At 50.0% G+C, this 24,291-nt stretch overlaps 1 protein-coding gene across 2 annotated transcripts in view; it reads left to right on the top strand.

The window, feature by feature from the left end:
* The window catches only part of EVC (EvC ciliary complex subunit 1), an 83,002-nt gene extending 59,083 nt beyond the window's left edge, over positions 1-23,919 (top strand). The window contains exons 13-21 of one of the 2 annotated variants that reach the window (XM_022567030.3): positions 7,253-7,362; positions 9,726-9,936; positions 10,876-11,082; positions 13,814-13,958; positions 15,741-15,852; positions 20,690-20,816; positions 21,969-22,062; positions 22,775-22,886; positions 23,375-23,919. In XM_022567030.3, the coding sequence (XP_022422738.2) occupies positions 7,253-7,362; positions 9,726-9,936; positions 10,876-11,082; positions 13,814-13,958; positions 15,741-15,852; positions 20,690-20,816; positions 21,969-22,062; positions 22,775-22,886; positions 23,375-23,456 (1,200 nt within the window). In that variant the 3' untranslated portion in view covers positions 23,457-23,919. Of the gene's footprint in view, positions 1-7,252; positions 7,363-9,725; positions 9,937-10,875; positions 11,083-13,813; positions 13,959-15,740; positions 15,853-20,689; positions 20,817-21,968; positions 22,063-22,774; positions 22,887-23,371 lie in introns of both variants that reach the window. The other variant, XM_022567029.3, reaches the window with a different exon arrangement.
* The last annotated feature ends 372 nt before the right edge of the window (positions 23,920-24,291 follow it).

The following is a 24,291-nucleotide window of genomic DNA, read 5'->3' as shown; positions in this document are numbered from 1 at the left end:
ATGCAGCTTTGGAAATTATCACAGGGTCACCAAGAGTAAATGAAGCTGAATTCCTCTGATTCTTACCAATCCTGGGCCCCAGACCATATAATTTACCATCCCCAGGGAAAGAGGGGAGAAACCTGGGCCTCAGCAGTTTGGAAAGATCGCCAGATAAGTCTGATGTGCCTCTGATGTCGGCTCCCAAATGGGGATCAGGCCTTTTAGAGACAGTTGTGGTCTGAAGACAGGCTTCTAATGTTGGAAGCTGAATGCCTGGGTTTGAACCAGAGCAACCCCGTTAATGGGCTGGGTGACTCTTGCCGGTCACCTGGCAGATTTCCCACAACTCTGCTTTTGCACAGCTTGCTAAATTTCTCTGAACCTCAGCTTTCATGTGAAAAATAGGGATCAAAATACCCAACAGGGTTGCTGGGAGATAATGCAGGTTAAGACCCTTCACGCAGTATCTGTTCAATTGCTTAATGACTGACATTGAAAAAATCTAGAACTTCATTTCTGATAAATTATTCGGCAAACAGCCATGATTCATCTAAAATCCTCTAGTTATGAGTCTCAAGTTACTTTACGCAGATGTCAGACAATGCATAGCTTCTGGTTTTTATTTTTTATTTATTTACTTTGTGAGCATATACATGCGTGTGAATATTCCTTTGCTTGTGCAGAAGTATTTCAAGAGGAGTTCTGCATGCAAGAAGCAAGCAGAAGTTAATGACCTCATCAACTGATTAAATAAGTATGACCCAAGTCTGTTTTCTCAAAGTTTGGATGTCAAAATTAATTTACTAATTGATTGTTTAATTGCCTTAAATTACCACAAGATATTTAGAGATCCATATTCTCTCCCACTTTCCATATTTCCTTGTTGATGATAAAAATGAGATGAACTTTCTGTGGTCAAGATGAATATTTAGTCATGAGATGAAAAGGCCAACAAAACTGTTCATGGAAAATCTAACACATACCCAGACTATGAAATGCATTTTCCACTTATTTTCTATCCAAAAGGCGTTGGTGATTTCATATCCTGTTACTCAGAGAAGTTGTTAAATGTTGTGGAGTTTGTCAGTCACACAATTGGAACAGGTTGTAGAATGGTGGTTCTCAAAATGTGATCCGTTCTAATGCAGGTTTGTGGGCTTCTCCCCAGTCTGCTGAGAGCAAGCCCTCTGGTCTCCCTGAATCCAAGGCCCCTTGTGGTCTATTCTCAACCTCCAACCAGAGTGATACTTTCACTTAAAACTTTTTTTTCTCTTCCATTTTATTAAAAAAATTCTTTTCTCTTCCATTTTTACCAAGATGTAATTGACATTACAGCACCGTGTAAGTTTAAGGTGTACAGCATAATGATTTGACTTCCATACATCATGAAATGATGACCACAGTAGGTTTAGTGAACACCCATCATCTCCTATAGATAAAAATTCAAAGAAATAGAAAAAAATATTTTTTCCTTGTGGTGTGAGGATTTACTCTCTTAGCAATTTTCATACAGAACATAGAGCAGTGTTCATTATACTTGCCATGTTGTACATTACATCCCTGGTACTTATTTATCTTACAAGTGGAAGTTTATACCTTTTGACTATTTTTATCCAATTCCTCCTCCTCCTCCTCCAGTAACCACAAACCTGATCTCTTTTTCTATGGGTTTGTTTGTTTCTTGTTCGTTTTTGAAGTATAAATGACCTCAACACTACGTTCGTTCCTGTTACACAACACAGTGATTCAATATGTCTATATATTTCAAAATTATCACCATGATATGTCTAGTTATGACATGTCACCATACAAAGATATTAAATAATTATTGACTGTATTACCCACATTTCATACCCCTGACTCATTTACTTTGTAGCTGAAGTTTGTGTCTCTTAACCTCCCTCACCTATTTCTCTCCTCCCCCCCACCCCCCTCCCCTCTGGCAAGCACCTGTTTGTTCTCTGTGTCTGTGACTCTCTCTTTTGTTATGTTTGTTCATTTGTTTTGTTTTTAAAAATCCACATAAAAGTGAAATCATACAGTATTTGTGTTTCTCTGTCTGACTTACTTCACTTAGCATAATAGCCTCTAGGTCTGTCCATATTGTCACAAATGGCAAGATTTCATTCTTTTTTATGGCTGGGTAGTATTCCATTGTATATACCACATCTTCTTTATCCATTCACCTATCAACGGGCACGAGTTTGCTCCCATATCTTGACTATTGTAAATAATGCTGCAATGAACATAGAGGTGTGGATATCTTTTCTAATTAATGTTTTAATTTTCTTCGAATAAACACCCAGGAGTGGGATTGCTGCCTTATATGGTAGTTCTGTTTTTAATATTTTGAGGAATTTCCATACTGTCTTCCATATTGGCTGCACCAACTTACATTCCCACAAACAATATATAAGGGTTCCCTTTTCTTCACATCCTCGTCAAAACTTATTTGTTGTGTTTTTGGTAATAGCATTCTGACAGACATAAGATGATACCTTATTGTGGTTCTGATTTGCATGTCCCTGACGACTGGTGATGTTGAGCATCTTTTCATGTGCCTGTTGGCCATCTGTACGTCTTCTTTGGGAAAACGTCTATTCAGATCCTCTGCCCAATTTTTAATGGGGTTGTTTGTGTTTTTGATGTTGAGTTGTATGAGTTCTTTGTATATTTTGGATATGAACCCCTTATAGGATATATCATTTGCAAATATCTTCTCCCGTTCAATAGGCAGCCTTTCCGTTTTGTTGATAGTTTCCTTCACTGTGCAAAATCTTTTCAGCTTGATTTAGTCCTGTTTGTTTATTTTTGCTTTTGTTTCCCTTGCCTGAGGAGACATATCCAAAAAAATCTTACTAAGACCACTGGAAGGTGAGTCTGGTCTTGGGGCTAGTGCTGGCCCACCGGTGAACGGAGCCAGGTCCCGGGACCTCTGGCTGCAGGGTCCTGGGGGTCCTAGAGTTGATGTTGGACCACTGGTGGGCAGGGTAGGGTCCTGGGCCAGCTGGAGGCTCTCAGGGGTCCTAAGGCTGTTGGCCTACTGGTGGGTAGGGCTGTGTCCCTGCCTGGTTAGCTGCTTGGCTTGAGGTGTCCCAGTACTGGTGCCGACAGGCTGGTGGGTAGGCTGGATCCCTGCGCTAATGAACCAGAGGGAGGCTTCCGAAAGGGCGCTTACCAGCACCAGTATCCTTGTGGTAGAATGAGCTCCCCGAAATGGCTGCTGCCGGCATCTATGCCCCCAGGGGGAGCGCCAATTGCCTCCTGCCTCCTGGGAGGCTCTCCAAGATCAGCAGGTGGGTCTGACCCAGCCTTCTTTCAAATTACTACTTCTGCCCTGGGTCCTGGACCTTGTGAGATTTTGTGCGTACCCTTTAAGGATGGCTCTCTACTTTCCATGGTCCTTTGGCTCTCCCGAAAACATAAGCCCCACTGGCCTTCAAAGCCAAATGTTCTGGGGGTTCATCTTCCCAATGCAGGACGCCTGGGCTGGGGAGCCTGATGGGCCTCGGACCCCTTACTCCTTGGGGAGAACCACTGCAGTTGGAATTATTCTCCTGTTTGTGGGTCACCCACCTGGAATTATGGAATTTGACTTTACCGTGACTCTGCCCCTCCTACCCATCTCCTTGTGGTCCCTTCTTTATACCTCTAGGTGTAATTTTTTTTCTGCTAGTCTTCAGGTCTTTCTCATCAATAGTTGCTCTGTAAATAGTCATTTTGATGTGCCATGGGAGGAGGTGAGCTCAGGGTCTTCCTATTCTGCCATCTTGGCCAGTCACTGCTCCAGAGGGAGCATATCATATACCACTCTTTTTTTTTTTTTTTTTTTTGCGGTACGCGGGCCTCTCACTGTTGTGGCCTCTGCCGTTGCGGAGCACAGGCTCCGGACGCGCAGGCTCAGCAGCCATGGCTCACGGGCCCAGCCGCTCCGCGGCATGCGGGATCCTCTCGGACCGGGGCACGAACCCGTGTCCCCTGCATCGGCAGGCGGACTCCCAACCACTGTGCCACCAGGGAAGCCACCGCTCATTTTTAAGATGCAGATTTTAATACCATTTTAACATCTCTGAAATTGAGGTGCATCTTAGTGTAATTACCAGTGGTTTCCTCTCTGTGCGGCACCTCAAATAACTGCGTCTCGTAATTACCAGCACATTAGATTTGATAAAAGACACTGTGTCCCATCGTGTCATTTCTCAGCTCTAAACCCCCTTCTCATTTCATGCAGCGGAAAAGCCAGAGTCCTCACCGTGCCCTACACAGCCCTGCCTGTCAGGACCTGGTTACCCTCTGACCCCCTCCCTGTCTCTCCCTCTCACCCCATTCCAGCCTCCCCAGCATCCTTGTGTCCCTCCAGCTCCCTGGGCGCTCCTGCCTCACTCGTCCTGCTTCAGGTTTTTATCCTGAAGCCACCTTCACCTTGAGGCCTCCTCTGACCGTGCTTTTAAAACTGCAGTGCCTCCCTCCTCCCAGCACTCCAGTGTCTGCCTTAGGTGTTGACTTTTCCACCGGCCCTACCTCTAAACCCACCCCTTTTATAGGAGCATGTACCGGGCATGCACTGCCTATTGGTTCCTTTTCCCTTTCTCTCCTTAGTAAATGAAAATGTGAGACAAAGAGTAAACATATGGGAAACCACAGAATAACCTGGTAGCAATGAACAGGGTCAGCACTCTAGCCCACGGAAGCAGCTTTTTGCGTCGGAATTTAAACATTCATGAACCTGCATTCGATAACGTTGAAGAGGGTGGTGTGACCATTGCAGGCACCATCTGATCCTATGATCTCCGTCCTCTTGATCGGCTTTGGATCCCGTTGCTAGTTTTATCTGCCTTCTCAAAACGCACACCAAAGACCCCCATGTTCTTAGTGACGATGTTAATTTACCTTTTAGAGAATCTACACTGTGTAGAATTTTCTAGAATGTTCTGGTTTCCCAAGCTCTTGGACAGGTTATTGTAGACCCCTCACAAGAGGAGTCAGAGACTGACTTAAAGGAAAAGTTCTGAGTCACACAGTGTGATTTTGTGAGATTAAGTATGTGCTATGAATCTCAAGGCCCAGAGAACTGAAGTCTAGGCTGCTTACTCACACCCAGACTCTGTGCTTTGTCCCTGTTCTGCATACAGCATGGCCATCTCCAGAAAAGAGCTACATGTGTGGGAAAGTAAGAGTCTCACCTTAGTGATTGAGCCCTTGGTGTAACACAGTCCAGCTGCATGTTTCTAGGTGCATGTTTCTCCCTGTGATGCGAGATAGTCAGGGAGGAGCAGATGCGGCTAGAAAAGATTTGAGCTTTGGGGACAGACAGACTTAGATTTGAGCCTCTGCTCCACCAAAAAGCTGTGTGGCCTTGGACCTCACAGGATTTTCACAGATAAAGCCACACTGAAGATGAGCTAACATCCAAAATTACAAAACACACAAGCAACAATCCACCATAAGGGAGAGCCAGCATGTACAGTAAGCACCAAGTTTAGACCACAACGAGTGCCGAGGAATTCAGGTGAAGGGACTGTTAGAGAGTGCTTCTAAAGGAAGTATGTTTAAAACAATAACAGGAGGAATTACTAGCATAAAAACAAGACATGATGTAAAAAGATGACAGATAAAAAACCCGTAGTTTATGAATGAAAATTACAGTCATGAAAACAGAAATTTAATGGATGAGTTAAACAGCAGATCAAATTATGGTTGAAGACACAGTGTGTAAACTAGGAGATAAAGGTGAGAAAGTGGTCCAGAATATGACACAGAGAGCTAAAGAGATGGAAGATATGAGAGGTTAGGAGACATGGGAACAGAATGAGAAAGTCCTGGAGGGACTTCCTTAGTCTTCTAAGAATCCTAGAAGGAGAGAATGAAGGAGAGATAAAATTCAAAGTGATAACAGATAAGAAATTTTCAGACGTGCTGACTGTCATGAATTCTAAGGTAAAAGAAATGTTGATTAACTTAAGATTTCTAGAGGTGGGAATGTACATTAAAAATTTTAAACCACTGAAGAAATAGAAACAGAATAGGTAACTTTCAAAGCAGTAGAGGAGAACAGCGATAACATAAAGATCCCCTTCAGAATAAAAGCTACAGGGAGCCTAAAAGATCCCCTTCAGAATAAAAGCTACAGGGAGCCTAAAAGATCCCCTTCAGTATATAAGCTACAAGGTGCCTAAAAATAAATCTGACCAATGTTTATAAGAGCTTAACGGAGAAGTTTATAAAATGTTGTTGAAAGGATAAAGCAAGCATTGAGAGAAAGGCCTTGTTTTTGGATAGGACAACTCAATTTTGGAAAAACAGTGATTCTGTACAAATTAATCCGTAAATTCAATCCAATTAGAAGAAAATCTAAAAAAAGCTGTTTTCCCAAACTTGATAAACTTATCCTAAAATTCATATGTAAAGAAAAGCAACCAGGGCTTCCCTGGTGGCGCAGTGGTTGAGAGTCCGCCTGCCGATGCAGGGGACGTGGATTCGTGCCCCGGTCCGGGAAGATCCCACATGCCGCGGAGCAGCTGGGCCCGTGAGCCATGGTTGCTGAGCCTGCATGTCCGGAGCCTGTGCTCCGCAACGGGAGAGGCCACAACAGTGAGAGGCCCGCGTACCGCAAAAAAAAAAAAAAGCAACCAAGCATAGTTAAAACAGTTTTGTACAAAAGAATATGGAAGACTTGCCCTAGCAGCTATGAAGTCTTCCTATAAACTACAGGAATTAAAGCAGTGAGGTATTTACATAGAAATAAACAGACAGATCCACAGAATAAAAGAAGGAGCCTGGAATGAAATTCATATATATATGGAAACTACATCAGACAGGGTGGCATGACAGGCCCATCATAAAAAGATATATTATCTAATAAATGGTGCTAGGACAATTAGTATCAATTTATCCAGAGAAAATTTGATCCCTTCCTCATGCCACAGAATATACGTATTAAATGCCTTAAGATGTACATGCAAATAGGAAACATTTTTAAACTTTTGCCGAAAATATAAGAGAAAAATTTAATTAAATCAAGGGAGAAAGGGATTTTTAAAAAATAAGAAACAAAAAATATGATCCAACAAAGCAATGATGGATGAAATGAACTTGAGTTGACCCCTGTCCCTCTGTCCTGGGGTTTAGGTGTGGATGGAGGGGGGATTTTTAAAAAAATCCTTTAAGAAAGGGATTTTAAAAAAATTAGAAACTAAAGGTATGATCCAACAAAGCAATGATGGATGAAATGAACTTGAGTTGACCCCTGTCCCTCTATCCTGGGGCTTAGGTGTGGATGGAGGAGCACACACTGTCCACTGTGCTGCAGACACACCTGCGGGATGACCAGGACGGCATCATCCACCGAGTCTTGGGCCAACTTGGCGGCCTCAGTGAGGAGTGAGTACAGCTTTCCGGAGGGTGGAGGCCTGTGTCCTGTGTGATACTCCATGCTAACCTCAGTGTCCTCATCTGTAAGGTTAACTGTACCCCGGCCTCCCTTACAGTGTGATCTTGAGGCCACATTGTGAATATAAATGTGAAACAGTGATAGCAGAGTGCCGCGGATGAAAGCTCGGAGTCAGAATTGATGTGGGCACGTGACTTACTGGATATTTTACATGTCTATATATTTTCAACCCCATGAGATACTAGTTTTGGTTTCTGCAGTGAGTATTCATTTAGATTTACCCTTTCCGTTGCTCTTGATTGTTTCCTGTATCATTAAGTTTCCATCTAGGAGTATTTTCTTTGGCATGAAGGTTCTCATCATTTTAGATTTGCTGGTGACAAATTCTCTTAGGTTTTGTTTGTCTGAAAATGTCTATCTCACCTTCATTTTTGAGGAATGTTTTCATTGGGTATAGAATCCTAGTCTGGTTTTTTTTTAAATACTTTTAAAGGTAATATTTTGTCTTCTGATTTCAATTGTTTCTGGTTGCTTTTAAGATTTTCTTTTGTTCTTTTGGTTTTCATCAGTTTATTATAATATGCCTAAACATGGATGTGTTTTTTTGTGAATCTCTTGTTTGCTTGTTTTAAATAAATCTGTAGTGCTTCTTGAACCTGTGATTTGCTATATTCCATCAGTTTTTGAAAATTCTGAGCCTCTGTCTCTTTAAATATTCCTTCTGCCTATTCTGTCCCTATTTTTCCTGGGGCTGCAGTTACACATTTATTAGATTATTCTCACCTTATGTCCTTTGCCTCTTAGAAGCTATTCTGTATTTTTGTTCCCTGTGGTTCAGTCTAGATACTTATTTTGAACTATCTTCCAGTTCATGCTCTCTTCAGCTGTGTCTTATCTGCTGTTAAACCCATGTACTGAATTCTTAATGTTGGTTACTATGTTTTCAGTTCTAAAATTTCCATTTTATTTTTGTCATAGTTTCCAGTTATCTGCTAAAGTTCACCTTATCATTTAATTTCCTAAACATGTTCATCATAGCTGATTATTCTAATGTCCAATATCTTGTGGGTATGTTTCTATTATCCATTTTTTCTCCTTATTTTTGGTCACTTCTTATCTGTTTGCAAGTCTGGTTATTTTTACTGAATGCTGGACAGTGTTATTAAAAACTGTAGAGATAATTTGAGACTTTGAATGATGGGATCTTCCTCCAGAGAGGATTTATCTTACTTCTAGCAGTGATTTCAGAAAGTGACAAATCAACCACTCCATTTGTGAATTTAGCTGATTTAAAATTAGGTCTTTACAAGGGATGATTCCTTATTCTTAGGATGAGGGCCCCCGGCTGGAAGCCTGGAGTGTTTGCCAGGTCTCTTCTTCTTGGTAAACTGACTGACAGTGCCTTGCTCAACTTCTCAGGCTGTCAGAAAATACCTCAAGTTATAAAGCCAAATGTCGAGACTGCTGGGTAGACCGAGGTTTTCTACTTGACTCATTGGGATAGGAACTCAAAAATAGCTCATGATTTCAGTTTTGGATATGTTAATTTTGAGAGCTATTATGTAAGAAATTTGAGTGGATATGTACTGAAGGCAGCTGCATATATGCACCTGAAACTTGGGGCAGAACGTGATAAAGTTAAAAAGATTAGTAAAGGACAGTTGCCTGAATATAACCCAGGTCAGCACCACGTCTAAGAGGATGCGCAGCAGGGGATGGGATAATTCCAACCTACTACCTCTGTAAAGGCTCCCTGTGGGGCATGACTATTGGGGGCATTTCTTGGTGGGTCAGTGTATTAGGATTCTCCAGAGAAACAGAACCTATAGATACAGATATAGATATACAGAGAGAAGCTGAGATGTCCCAAGATCTGCAGCTGACAAGCTGGAGACTCAGGAGAACCAATATGTAGTTTCAGTCCCAAGTCCAAAGGCCTAAGAACCAGGAGGGCTAATGGTGTAAGAGCCAGTCTGAAGGCAGCAGTCTCAAGACCCAGGAAAAGCCAGTGTTTCAGTTTGAGTCCAAAACGAGAAACCTATATCCCACTCAAGGCCTTCAGGCAGGAGGAGTTCCCTCTTACTCATGGGTAAGTCAGCTTTTTCCTCTCTTCAGACCTTCAACTGATTGGATGAGGCCCACCCACATTAGGGAGGACAGTCTGCTTTACACAGTCTACCAATTCAAATGTTAACCTCATACAGAAACACCCTCACAGAAGTTCTCAGAATGATGTTTGATCACATGTCCAGGCACCCCATGGCCCAGTCAAGCTGTCACATAACATTAACCAGTCACACTCAGTGGAGCCAAGAATATTGACCCCTCAGCCCGGCACCCACTTTCTCCAAAGGTCCACGCAGTGCATCCTGCAGGGGCATGACCTGCTCTTACGCTCAGCTCTCCGGAGGCTGGCTCTCCGCAGCAGTGCCATCACCACCCTGACCCAGATGAGACTGTCAGGGAAGAAGAGCCTTCTCCAGGAGTTGCGCGAACAGCACGCCCTGGAGCAGGACTCCTCCCAGTGTCTGGACGAGCATCAGTGGCAGCTTCTCAGAGCCTTGGTAAGACTGTGCGTCAGCCCCCTGCCCCGTAGACAGGTTCCAGGTTCCAGCCCGGTTTAGGCAAAACCCCAATCCTGCCCCAGCATCGTTGTGGGGTCAGGACAATGGCAGCCCCCACTGTAGTGGTGCACCCAGTATGCCCAAAGTTTCTGGTGTACATTATAATTATACTAAAAACGCACGTGAAATCAGAGCACGGATAGGTACAGTCGTCATCGGGCGTTGGGAGAAAAGGGCTCTGTAGTCTGTTTTAAGGTTTTAACAAATCAATAGAAAGACTTTGTAAATTGTGGGACTGGGATTTAAACCCAAGCAAGCTGACGCCAAGTCTCCTGTAGCCACTGAGCTATAGGGGCAGCTGACGTTTTCTGACCCCTTCGTGAGGGACAGGCTCACAGTCTCTTTTGCTCGGCCCAGGAGGGCTTGGTGGGAAGGAGGCAGGACTTACTGCCCTACCTCTGATTCCCCCACCTCCTTCTCCAGCTCTTATTCCTTCAGGGAAGGGAATCCCCATAGGCCTTGTGTTGGCCTCCACGATGTCCCAGACGACTCGCGGACTCAGACGTGACTTTAGAACCCGCTCTGCTGGGGGACTTATAGAAAGTTACTTAGCCTCTCTGAGCCTCTGTGTCCTCATCGCTGCTAGTGTTCAGGCCTCACGGTGTTTGGGATGAATGAGGAAGTGCTTGTATATGTGTGAAGCCACAGATGGCACTGGGCACGTGGTTGGTGCTCAATAAATGCCTTGGGGGATCTTCAAGATACCCAGGCCCATCAAGTGCGTATAGAGGTCCCCACTTTCCACCCCTTCTCCATCCCTTCTCTAACCTTCCTGGGACCCTGGGCAGGGCCGACTGTACATCCTGGTCCTGGCTCTGACCGGAGCATCCGTGCAGGGCAGCAGTGGGGCTCCAACCTCTCCCCGCCCGTCCTTTTCAGGAGGCGCGCGTCCTGGAGGAGGCTGGCCGGCTGGAGGAGGAGACGCAACAGACGCGGCTGCAGCTTCGGCAGCAGCTCCTGGCCGAGGCCCAGGAAGTCGGGCAGCTCCTGCAGCAGCACACAGAGCGGGCCATCGGGCAGACGCTGCTGGGCCACGCGCGGAACATGGCCTCCAAAAGCCGGGCCAAGGACAGGGATGACTTCAAGGTGCGAGGCCACCCCAGCCCCAGGGAGCCCGAGGCACAGGAGACTTTGGGCTGGGGTGGGGGGCAGGGGCGGACAAGAGGCAGGATTTGGGCAGAGCAGCAGCCGGGGCCTGCCCAGGGGCTTCTGGCCTCGCAGGACTGACCTGGCTCCCTGAGCCTCCTTTTCCTCACCCATAAGAGGGAAGGCCTCCCCTGTGGAGCAGTGAGGACTTGTGCCTGCTGCCTGGCCCCGTGTCACATCTTTCTGAGTCCTGGCTCGGTCCTTGGAGCAGCTCCGAGAGGGATGTGGTTTCACCCGGAGCCGCCCCGCCCAGCCGGTCAGTGGCTGACGCAGGATTCAAACCGAAGCCCCTCTCCCAGGGAGAGACATGGACACTCCCTGCCTCTGACTGCCTCTGTGGAGACCTGAGGGTTGGTGGTGTTGGCCCTGACAGCTGAGCAATGCAGCTAAAATCAGTCTGACTTGAGTAAGCAGTGGTTTACTCCTTGTACTGACGGTGATGACAAACCGCAGGTGTGCAAATAGCCATAGTAAGAAGTGACGTGAGCGTTGCCCTTCTACGTCTGCAGGAGGGCTTTGCCTGCCTCGTCTCACTGGGCTCTCACCACAGCCCTTGCACGGAAAGGATGATTTTTCTTTCCATCATTCGGGTGGGAAGACTGAGGCTTATCGTTGGGCGAAAGACATGTTTAAAGCCTCCCAGCCTCAGTGAGCGGCTGGGACCGGAGGCTGGCCTTGCCCTGCATGACCGGTGTGTATGCTCGCCTTCCCCTTGGCTGCCTCCTCACTCGAGCCATAAGAAAAGGCAAGGCACCCCGTGTATTGCAGACCACGGCAGACAGAGTCCATGGCCGGCACCCACGGGAGGTGGCGCAGATCTGCGGCTGGCAGCAGACCCACGTCAAGATATGCCAGGACACTCGCAGGCACCTTCCATGAGTCCTTTCATTTACGTAAAGTCACACATCTGCACAGTAAAGAGGTTGGACCCACGTTTCTGAGACACCCCTTGTCGTTCTAAATCTCTCACGTCTGCCGCACATGATCCAGACGTCAGGGCTAGCGATGCTGGATGGGTCTCTTCCTTCCCCTAAAATTCTATGACTCTGACCTAATCAACAGTCATTACAGGAAAACAGAATGAAATATGAGTTTGGCATATTTTGTCCTCACCTTCCCCAAGGGACTCTGATTCAGAATTAGATGATGAACACCCCTCCCCGCCCCCAGTACACACACGCACCAGAAAGAACATGGGCTCAGTATCTGGAAGGATGTTCATTTCACAGGGCTCCTTGGCCCCAGGCCCTGCGGCAGGTGCTGGGATAGAGAGTAGCCAGGTGGCAGCATTCCTGCCTTCAAGGAGCTTACGATCTACTGGGGGAGGGCACGCTAACCCTTGAGAAGTTTTGCAGAAACTGAGACGAGAGGCAGTGCCTGAGGGGGATCGAGAGAGGGCTGAAAAGTTGGAGCTACGCAAGCAAATGCGTTTGCTGATTCGAATGGTACACCAGCTGGAAAAACTAACGAGGAGGAGAGAATGGTGGAGGCCCTGGAGAGGGGTGGAGGGGTGGGATGCAGAGGGGGTAGACACCACTTCCCTGTGGCAGGAAGACAGACGGACAGAAGGCGTGATGTGCAGGTGGGTTTGCTGACTAGAGAGGGGAGAAGAGGGACTTCCTGTCTTCTGCCTTCCATGTGCTAAATGAAATTCAAGGAAGGCCACTGGCCATCAGTGGGAGCTCCTGACCGGAAGTGCAAGGCCAGAGCCCAGAGTCCTCGTGGCGGGGGGGGGGTGGAATCAGATGTAGATGTCCGACAGAGAGGGAGAGAGAACCGGCCACAGTAAGGGAGGAGCAGGGCCCGGGAGTGAGAAGGTGGGCTCTCACCTGCTCTGCCCCCTGAGCTGCAACCCTCCTCACCTCCACAGCTTCCGTCCACACCTGCAAATCAGGGAACGTTTCTTAGGCCTTGGAACATAACCAATCACTCAACAATAATAAATGGGTATTTTTTTCTTGCCCAAAGCTTGGAACCATTCAATAAATGCTGAAATGGGGGCTCTGGAACCTGACTTTTGCCCATTATCTTATGAAGTAACAGACGGTGATTTTGCCTGTGCACAACCAACATGTCCCCGATGATGGGACATCTGAGCATTTCCTTTCTGTTCTGCTTTGGGTCTGAAGGTATATCATTGAGGAATGCATGTAACTGCAAGGGACAAAAATTAATAGAAGTTACTGATCTCACATAACAAGAAATGTGGAAGTCGGTGGTTCCAGGCTGGCACAGAGGCTCTGTGATAGGACCAAGGACCAGACTCTCTCTTTCTGATCCATCATTCTTGGTGTTGGTTGGTTGCCTCATAGTCTCAAAATGGCCACTGCCACTCCAGACATCAAGTTTGCATTCTAGGCAGGAAGAGGGAAACAGCAAAGTCTTTCACCCCCACCAAGGCTTTGCCTTAATGTTCGGAAAGGGTTGGCCCTCAGCAGACTTTCCCTAATATTTCATCTCATTGACCAGAACTGGGTCATACAGTCAGTCTCAGACCATCCCTGACAAAGGAAAATAAGATCATCGAAACTGGTTTAAACCAGCCACGCACTGTCTGCCTGCTCCTGACCAGCCAAGGTTGGCAGCGGGTGGAATATGGGAGCCAGGACCATGTCGGCCATGGCTGGCTCCACGTGTGCCCTCTGCCGAGACTTGTCCCTCCTGCCCACAGAGAACACTGATGGAGGCGGCCGTGGAAAGCGTCTACGTGACCAGTGCTGGTGTCGGCCGGCTCGTGCACGCGTATTACCAGCAGATCAGGAGGGCCATGCAGGACCACGAGGAAAGAAAGCTGCATCACCTGGAGACCCTACAGGGTATAGCACCCTTCCACTGGGAAGCCCTGCCAACAACGAGCCAAACATGCTCTTAGTTGGGGACAGGGCAAGATGTCAGGTTTTTCAAATTTTATTTTGGGAGATTTAATTTTTTAAATGTTTTATGTATTTATTTATCTCCTGCTCTGTCCCCAAAAGGCTTTTGAAAAAGCACTTAAAGAAACATATCCATACAGTACAGTAGGAATTTTTTTTAAAGTAGGCTAATCAGAGCAAGGACAGGACAGTGAGGTGGAGTTGGGGCTACGCCATCATCTGGGACGTATGTCATCAGATCCCTACTGAGAGATGACATGGGTTTGGCTCTGGACTTCCTGGTGGCCAAAGAGATAGAAATTTCCTCAAGTAAAGCTGTCACAGTGTCCATAAGAAAAGGCTAGTGGGGGCTTCCCTGGTGGCGCAGTGGTTGAGAGTCCACCTGCCGATGCAGGGGACACGGCTTCGTGCCCCGGTCCGGGAGGATCCCACATGCCGCGGAGCGGCTGGGCCCGTGAGCCATGGCCGCTGAGCCTGCGCATCCGGAGCCTGTGCTCCGCAACGGGAGAGGCCGCAACAGTGAGAGGCCCGCGTAACGCAAAAAAAAAAAAAAAAAGGCTAGTGGCTCATAAATGTGCCTGAGGCCCAGACAGTTTTCCCCTGTGGGCTCTTGTAAGAGGCCACCCAGGGTTTGGAATGGACAAGATCCCCAAGGCCAGCAAGAACGGTGGTGTAGTAACAGGCAAAATCCAGTTCCTTAAAGCCTGTTCTTGTAACATCCCTCCCTGCATCCAGGGCTTCAGAACAAAGTAGAATCCCATGTTCTCTGATGGATGCTTCCTGGACGGTCCAAGATCCCTAGAGGAAGCACCGGCAGCGGGTCCTGGGGGCAGGTCTCCTGTGAATATTATGTTTCTCAATAAGCTCAGCTGCCACGTTTCTCTTCCCCTCGCCCTGGGGGATTTGAGCCCTACATTCAGATAAAATCTGGGACACGCCCAGAAATCTACCAGCTGGCTACAGATCCTTCCTGATGTTTTTCCAAAGTAAGGGTTGGTCCCCTTCAGCAGGAGACAGAAGAGACTGATCGCCTCTGCAGAACGTTCAGGGACCAGGGTGCTCACATCCCCTCTCTAGGCCTCGGTTTCTGCATCTGCAGGGCTACGGTTGGGCTCCCCCTTCGTACGTCCTCTCATTATAACTATGGTCCAATAAATAGGCAGTTAATTCGGGTGGTAGTAAGAATCCAGTAGAAAATAATTTTAGGCTTCATCATCTGTTGTTTTAAATTAAAAAAAAAAGAAGAAGCAGGTTCTGACATGCAGACCAAGGCACCTCAGACTCAGAGGCTAAACCTGCCAGCTCCTTGGAAAGCACCCAGCTCAGCACCCACGTCTGTAAGGCTAACTGCACCCCTACAGCTCTGAATGGGGTTTGAATGGTTTTTCCTTCCTGGTGTGGATTTTTATCCATTTGTGGTGGCCCTTTAGTGTTAACTCTTTCCTATTCGGCTCCCCTTTCTCCTGATACTTACGGGAAAGCCGGGCCTGAGCAGTTGCAGGGAGAGCCGGGGTGCTGCCCTTCCGGGTTCGCAGGGTGTGATGGAAGCTGCAGCATCCTCACGCATACGAAGTCCTTCCCAGGGTGAACTGTGGCGCTGGTAGAGGCACACCTGAGAGCACGTGTGACCTGCTGATCCCTGCACCTCAGCACCCGGGCCAGACCTGGCAGTGTCAGTCCTTCAGACATGCACCCTGACCGTTGTGTGTATGTTAAATGCTCTAGGTGAGAGAACGGAACATTTCAAGCTGCGGAAAAAGCAGGAACTCGGTGATCCTTCGTCAGGAGCCGAAGTAGCGGGTGGAGCTCAGGAAGCCTCCGGAGCTGTGCACCAGAGGTGAGGCCTCACTGCTGTCTGCGGGTCCCCACGCGGGCCATCCCGGCCTCTGTGCGTCGCACGTGTCTCTCGGCACTGACCTTACACTCAGTGCAAGTGACGCTGACACTCTCGGCAGCTGACCTCCCGCACGTTTGCCTGTGGACCCGGGTCTCCTCTGCCTCCCCCGCTGCGTGGAAGCCCATGAGCCCCTGTCTGGCTCTCCCTTCTACGCACGGCCCCTGCAAGGGACCTGGCACAAGGGCACAAGTTAGCGTGTGGCGGGAGCTTCCTTTTCAGGTCTGAGTGGTCTTCACAGCACTGAACTGGCACCTCCTCTCTGATCCATGCTGAGGGTTCCCCCAGAAGCAGACCCTGAGCCAAGGACCTGGGGGCCGGGTGAGCCCAGGAAGCACAGGGAGGGAGCAGGGGAATGAGGACGAAGGCTGTTTGCCATAACAAGGACCCACCGCCAATCACACGCTGTGTTATCTCAGGGATCCAGAGGTCAGAAGTCGGGCGGGCGCCGCCGGTTTCTCTGGGCCTCACAGGCCGAAATCAAGGTGTTGCTGGCCAGGCTCTCATCGGAGGCTCTGGAATCTTCCACGCTTCTTCAGGTGTCGGCAGAATCCAGTTCCTTGTAGAATGGAGGTCCCATTTCCTTGTGGCTACCGGCTGGCCCTCCCGACATCCCATCGGCCACTCTCTGGTCTTTGCACGTGGCCCCTGCATCTCGGAGCATTAAGTCCTGCCTACACTTGGAATCTCTTCTGCTGCATCTCTCTGACCCCAGCTGGGGAAGCTTCTCTGCTTTTATGGGCTCTGGTGATTGAGACCCACCAAGATAATCTCCAAATTTAAATCAGTAACCTTAATCACGCCTATGAAGTCCCGATTGCCGTGTAACATAACATCTTCACACATTCCAGGGACGAGGGCGTGGACACCTTTGGGGGCCGCTGAGCAGCCTACCACATGGGAGAAAAGCCAGTAAGGCCTGTGATGATGAGGGGTTTCCGTGGCAACTGAGGCCCAGCCCTGGTCTGGACCTCCTGAGAGATTGTGCAGAACTCAACTTCCAATTACGTCAGCAAGGGGCAAGGAAAATAGGGGATTTGTCTACCAACCCCCTTCCACATTGGTTGAGGGTCTGTCCTGGAGGTGTTAACTCTCCAGCCTTCCCAGGCATCCCTGAGCTGGCCAAGCCCCCCGCCCCCTTCATGGCCGGAGGAAGCCCTGGTACCTGGTCGCAGGTGCTTGTAAGATGCCGTTGGTGCGTGCGGGAACTGTCCACTGAAGGGCAGCCGGCCACCAGGTGGGCTGAGGAGATGTGGGCTCCGCACCGACAAGTCCATGTAAGCACATACTTAGGTCCTGAGCTAGGCACGGGGGACAGCGCCTCCCACCCAAGTGCTCACAGCCTGCAGGGAGAGACGGACAAGTAAAGAGATGGCAGTAAGTTGGTGCAGGCACTATGATGAGGGGAGGGGGCACTGCAGATCCACAGCAGGGGCAGGGGTCCCTTGTCTGAGGAGAGGCATCCCGCCGGCTGGAAGCAGCAGCAGGACCACCGCTCTGCAGGGTAAAGGCGAGCAGGTCCATGCCATGCCATGAGTAAATCCCAGCCCTCAACTCATGCTCATTTAGGAAACAGGAACCACAGCGTCCCCTGGGTCACAGTGAGTCCAGCATCCCCTCCGTAAATCCTCTGGCCATTAACAGCGGTCAGTAAATGCCCTGCCATTGGGTCTAGGCTGGGGCTTGCTCTGACTGTCGCATATCCATCAAACTACAGTCCAGCGGTTCTCAGATCTGGGGGACATCCGTCTCACTTGGCTTTCTGCTGAACATGCAGGGCCGCCCCACACCTGGAGATCCAGACTCAGGGACTTTGAGGGAGGCCCAGGCATCTAATTGCTGACGCACTCCCTCCCTCCAGGGATTCTGACGGTTGTGGTGCAAGGGCTCCACTTTGACCCCAGTGACCCAAGACGAGGGGCCTTGGCCACCACCTGGTCCAGCCCTGCTGGGTTTATGGAAAATAAAAGCAAAGCCCAGTGCGAGTGTGGGTGCATGACCCAGTCTCACTGATTTACAGGCTCATACATGGCCGTTGATGCCCTTCCCTCCATGCCCATCTCATTGAGTTCATAAGTGCAGTTTCTAGTGAAAGTCAGCCAGAGCTCCTAGGGACAGAGCAGTGTGGTGATGACAGGTATTGACTGTAAAAAACGAGATGTCAATAAGCACAATTCTCAGATGGTAAATTTCAAACTGCATCTCTGGCAAGGGGTGGGATTGTGAGTGAGCTTGCCTAGGGATACCAGGTGACGTGGTGGCGACCCCTCCCGTCAGCCACATAGCGGCTGGGTCCCTTCACGCCCCGAGCCCCGGGTTCCCCATCTGTAAAATGGGGTTGCAGTAACACCTATGTCATGGATGTATAACTGTGCAGATGAGCCACGCAAACGCTCACACACAGGCCAGCACGTGGCCAGGGCGCTGATGTCCATCATTGCTGTCAGCACTGTCATTGCCGAGCCATCGGGCACTGCACAGTGCAATGTGAACTTCAAATAGTTCTGGAATCAGAACTCTTTCAGAATGGATTTTTTTTTTTTTAATGTTCATTTCCATAGTCAAATCTGAGTCCAAACACAAGAAGTCTATGAACTTACGCGTCTAACTGGGTGACTCAGATCCCACAGCCAGGCCTGCAGTCAGGCCGTTTCCTCCCTCCAGGACGTGCCAGGGGTCAGCAGTCCTGCTCCCAAGCTTGGGCACCACCTGGCTGTCCCAGCACAGCCTCTGTCCTCTGTGGGCTTTCTTGTCCGGGGCCCTTGTTGCTCCCCTCCTGGCTTAGAGCTGTGGCCTCTGACCAGAATCCTGCTCGTCCTCCCTGCTTCCCGTGCTGCAACCAGGGCATCGCAGAAAACACGAGGCAGCCCATGTCTCAGATACTCCTGGACCCTCGCGTGGCTCCCCAGGCCTCGAGCGTGAAGCCCTGCCCCTAACCCGGGCACACAGGCCCTTCCTGGGCCGGCCTGTCACTTCCCTGCATTCCCAAGAGCCAGGTTCATGGGAGAGCAGACAAGCCAGCAGGATGATAGTCGAGAGTGGCCAGGACTGGTGACAGAGCGGGTCTGGGGAGGAGGCTGCTCACGGAAAGAAGCCACCCAGCTTCTGTAGTGAGCTGAACGGGGCCCGCAGAAGATATGTCCATGTCCCTAATCCCTGAACCTATGCATGTGACCTTATTTAGAAAAAGGTCTTTGCAGATGTCATTTATGTAAAAGATCTTGAGATGAGGACATCACCCTGGGTTATCCCAGCGGGTCCTAAATCCAATGGCAAGGGAAGCAGAGGGACATTTGACCACACACAGAGAAGATGATGTGACGACAGAGGCAGAGATTGGAGTGACACAGCCACAAGCCAAGGGGTGCCAGCGGCCACCAGAAGAGGCAAGGAACATGTTCACCTCTAGAACCTCCAGAGGAAGGACGGCCCTGTCAACTCCTTGACTGAAGATTTCTGGGATCTTCTGTGAGAGGACAGATTTCTGTTTTTTTAAGCCCCCTAGTTTGTGGTCATTTGTTAGAGCAGTCCCAGGAAAGTAATGCATCCTCCTTGAGGGTGTGAGAGAGAACCACACTGCAGAGCACTGACCTCAGCCTTATCACAGTTATTTGTTCGATATCTATCTCCCTCCCCAGCTCAAAGTGGGGCCCCATGAGGGCAGAGGCTATGAGTCTCTTATTCACAACTGTGTCTTCAAAACCCAGCATAGCACCTGGAAGCCCAGAAATACTTTTATGAATAAAGGAATGAGTGAATAGATGGATGGATGACGGATGATGGGGTCTTGTAGGATGAATAGGAGTTTGCCAGACAAAGACAACGAAGAGGGGAAAGGCATTACTGGTAGAAGGAAGAATAGAAGCAAAAGCAGGTGGAATTTTGTGCCTTCAGATATACTCCATGGACACCTGCCTATTGATGCTAAAAGTGACTTCTGCCTTCAGGTCTAGAAAGTCAGCCCCTTTCAGAAAATCAACCACAAGATTGAAAGGAAGAAGGCAGAGAACGATTACAGAAATAGAGTGGGTGGTATTGAATGTTCCTGTTTGCTGAGGACTAGAGGAAGGTCAGCCAAGGAGGGGAGGGTATTCAAAGCAGGAGGGGAGGTGTCTCTGCTGCTGAAAGGGAGGTGGGGCCTCTCTCCAGGTCAGGGACCCTGCTTCAGCCCCAGCTCTGTCCTCTGCCACTAGCAGTAATGAGGCTGCTGTATGCAGGGTTTCTCAGACTCTGCATCCTAGGAAACGAGCCTTCTGTTTTACAAGGGAGGAGCTAGGGCAATTCTGAGATTTTAAATAAAGACAGGTGCTATCAGGTGACCATCTCCCTGCTCCCTGCCACACCCTGGGGTTAAAATGATTTTCTCATATGAAGATGCCACTTGCAGCCCAGCCGCTTTGCAGCTGTGGGACCTCAGGGTTGCCCCCGGCCCTCTGAGCTTCTCCCGAGCTTTTCTCCTCTCTGTCCTGCTGATGTCACCAAGCCACCCTGAAGATCAAGTGAAAGATGTACGTGTGAGACTGTAAACTCTCAAGTGTTAATCAGGTGGCATCTGCTTTTCGGATGGGTCAGCCGCTGGTGGAGGGACTCGAGCTGTGTCCACGGGGCATGTGGCCGCAGTAAATCGTGCCCGCGATGGCCATTCTTCTGGCTCCAAGGGCTCAAGGATGGCTATCGGGCACTAGTTCCCACGACTCAACAGGCCTTGGGGAAAGGTTCGTGCTGGGTCTGACGAACCTGCCGGAAGGGCAGCGCTGACGGCCTTCGTTCCTTCCCCCAGGATGTTGGCACAGCAGAAAAAGTTCCTGGCCCAGTTCACGGCACACCAGCAGACCCGCCGGGACGCGTGGAAGCAGAGCGCGAGGGTCATGGACCATCTGGAAGCCCAGCTTGAGACCCAGCTACAGGTACAGCTTCTGAAAACGGGCCTTTGCAAAGTGGGCAGTGGTTTACAGGGGAGTGGAAATAGTAAAAGGCTAAGCTCATGATCACAGGTCAGCACTGGAGCCTTTGTGAGGACCACACGCCCTGCTCGGGACCCCCTCAGCCCCCGCTAGTCTCACAGGCCGAGGACACATCAGCCTCGCTGCTCAACTGTGAACGTTGATTCCCCCGGGACTGCAGCACCCAGCTCCGGGCCAGGCCCCGACCACTCGTCAGTTCTGTCTGTTGAGCTGAAAGGAATGAGCGTCCCCCTGTGTGTGAATCGCCACCATGTGGGCCTCTTGGTGTCACGGCAAACATCGGTACCATTCAGGCAGTGCTGCTGTGACTAAGGTTTGCACTTCACCTAGAACATACAGGAAGCTCAGCTTTCGTGATATCCTGTGGATATCTCATCCCAGAAAAATCTCATCAGCGTGAGATTATAAGGTGCGGCTTTAAAGCAAAGTGGCTGCCTGTAAAAAAATCAAATATTCCAGAATGGCAGTGCTGGGCGGAGTGTTGGCGCCATCTGAGTGTTCGCCGCCAGTGTGGCAGTGACATCTGAGACGATGATGAGAAAGATGTTAATGGTGGTTAACGTCTGTTCCCTGAGGGTCTCTTGTAGACAGTCACTGAGCAGAGAGCTTTACATCCACCACCTAAAGTCCTACTCCGACAGCCAAGGTGCGGGTTACACCCAGTCTCCCATTTACAGATGAGGAAACCGAGGCCCCGAGAGGTAAGTCACCTCCCAGTGCCCCACAGTTAATAAGCCACGGAATCCGGGTCTGGCTGTTAGTCAATGGTGTTGGCAGTTAAGGACTCAGACTCGAGTCAGGCAGGGGAGCGCTTGATCCTGGTTCTGCTGCCCTCACCGAGCCCCTCGCGCCTCAGTTTTCTCATCTGTAAAGTGGGATCCATGGCTGGTGTGAGGATGGATGGTTAGCTCCCCCCGCATCACACGTGCGTCTGCCTGCTCCGGGCGTTTCTGGACACCTCTTGGAGAGTCCTCCTCCACGTGGGGACGCGGTCCTGTCCGCACTCTCAGAGCGCCCCCTCGTGCTGATGGAAGGCGATGTAGAGGCGGAGCAGGGCAGAGGCGGGCCCAGCTGACCCTCTCTCTCTGCATCCAGGAAGCTGAGCAGAGCTTCATCTCAGAGTTGGCGGCGTTGGCCCGGGTGCCCCTTGCCGAAAGCAAACCGTTTTCCAATAAGCATGGGCTGTCAGGTGAGTCATAGAAGGCGATGCCCTGCAGGCTCTCTGGGCTGGGAGTATAGGTTCTAGCACCGGGTCTATCGCTAACTGGCGTGTGGCCCCAGGCACCGCACTTACCCTCTCTGGGCTTCTGTGTCCTGTCTGTAGATGAGCAGCTAGGCTAGGATGCCCCTGTGTCCCTGGCCCTTCAAAATACAATAATTCCGATTCCTGGGTCTGCTGCTCAGTAGCTGACTCTCATCTCTGACTCTGTTTCCGCATCTGTAAAGTGGGGATAATTAGCCCTCCTCCTTCGGCCAGCAGAACTCCAGGGACATCATAGAGTGTTGTAGCCTCTAACGGGATAGCAAGGGGAAAGTGTGTAACGTCACGGAGGGCTATTAAAATAAAAGCTATGGTACTGGAACTGTGTTCTAGGTTCTTAACTGCTTCGGAAGGGAAGGCTGCCAGTCCGCTGGGTGTGGCAGAAACACAAGAGGAGCCTGGCCGACTGAGTTTGAATCCTAGCTCTGCCACCTTTCAGCCTTGTGGGCTTGGGATAGCTCTCACCCCCCGCGAGGTCTCAGTCTCCTCACAAGTTAAACGGGTCTAAGAGCAGTAGATACTGAGTGCATACTCGGCCCCCAGAGGTACTCAAACAATGCTGGGGTGGCGTGAGGCCAACAGATTCTGTCACCTACCCAGAGTCACAGAGCCAGTTTCTGGGTTCACGTGTCTCCTGCAGAGAAACCCCTAAGGACCAAAAGGAAGAAGCCGGCACCCCGGGACAGAGGGGACTTTGGGGGGCCCAAGGACGACGACCCTGCCTCAGGGGGCCCCCCCTCAGGATCGCACAGGTACACTGGGGCCCTTGTTGATCACCTAAATCTGGGCAGGAAATCCAGCGCCTCTCAGAGACGTTGACTCGGGTCCGAGAAATGATGGGTGATAATGGGAAGTGTTGGTATTATTGTTACTGCTTTTATTAGTGTCCCATTTGGCCGGGTCAGCCACGACCCACCCCCCAGCCCGTCAGCATCCAGCCTGAATAGCTGGCAATCCCAGGCCTCAACAGGGCGCTGCCAGCTACAGATGCTTCCGGATTTGTGGTAGGGTGGGTCCATCCTGGGGTGCCTCAGCCGTCTGAGCGTGGGTCGGACCTCCCACCAAAGAGAGGGAAACTGGGAGTTTCTTTTGTTTCTTAACAGCCCATGTCAAAATGCAGATTGTTTTGATGGCCTGTCACCGCCTTTTCATGGGATCAGATTGGATGCATTGTTATTGCATCTAGACAGACCTGGAATCAAAGTTCTGACCAACTGCCTTTCTTCCATATTTTAAGCAGCAAAAGGCTGAGCCAGCAAGAAAGTGAGGTTGGTGACGGTGAGAATTCCAAGAAGATGCTAAAGAGAAGAAGCAATCTGTAGCTTAAGCCTGGTCGGGGGGACGGAACCTAAAGACCCCGTCTGTATGCCACCTGCCTCTCCCCCAGGCAGTGAGGAGGGACTGGCCACCCCGGGGTGGGGGACAGTGGGGTCTCCCCTCTGCCCACAGGCTTGCTGTGCAGGGATGGAGAATGGGTATCAAAGTCCCAGAAAAAGGCCTAAAAGAGCAGGGCGGACCCTACCGCCTGTGAAGACGATACCCCTCCCCACCCCTGTGTTGGAAACATGTCTGCTCCAGTTCTTCAGTGTCGCCTTGGCTTCGAGATGTGGCTCTGTTCCTTGGGAAGCCCCTCCTTCCTGGCTCCCTGTGCTTCCCACCCCCCGTGTCCCGATGTCACCCCGAACCTGCGTTCCGCGAGCGCTAAGTGGTCTCATTCCTGCCCTGGGGGCCCTCTGCTCGCCAGCCTCCCGGTGGAGTTCCGCCTATAATAAAGGGATCACCAGGTGTTGCTGGCGTTTCCTGGGTCTGAGGCCTTTTCTCCTCCATTCCCATCACCCCCGCTCTCTCTGTCCCCTGCACCGTGGGCACTGGCCAACATGGATTCTCATCAGGACCCATTCCCTTCTTTGGTTCAGCCAGCAGCGACGGCCTGGTCTCAGTGAGGGCATCTGAGGAGTCTCAGGGCCCCATGACATAGACCATGGAATCCCTGGCCGGCAGGCCTATCCTCACCCACCCTGGGGACCTAAGGACCCACAGATACATGACACCTGCGTTAGGGTCTTCTGTTGGAGGAGACAGTTAAAGCGCTAGGAAGGAGGCCCTGCCCAGGAGGACCTCCCCTGGGAGGGATGAGTTCTGCCAGACAGCAGCCCT

Source organism: Delphinapterus leucas, chromosome 5 (assembly GCF_059928025.1).
Source record: "Delphinapterus leucas isolate spDelLeu-1000000601 "Yukka" chromosome 5, BTC_Dleu_Yukka2, whole genome shotgun sequence".
Lineage (NCBI taxonomy): Eukaryota > Metazoa > Chordata > Mammalia > Artiodactyla > Monodontidae > Delphinapterus > Delphinapterus leucas.
This window is presented reverse-complemented; position numbering and strand designations above follow the sequence as displayed.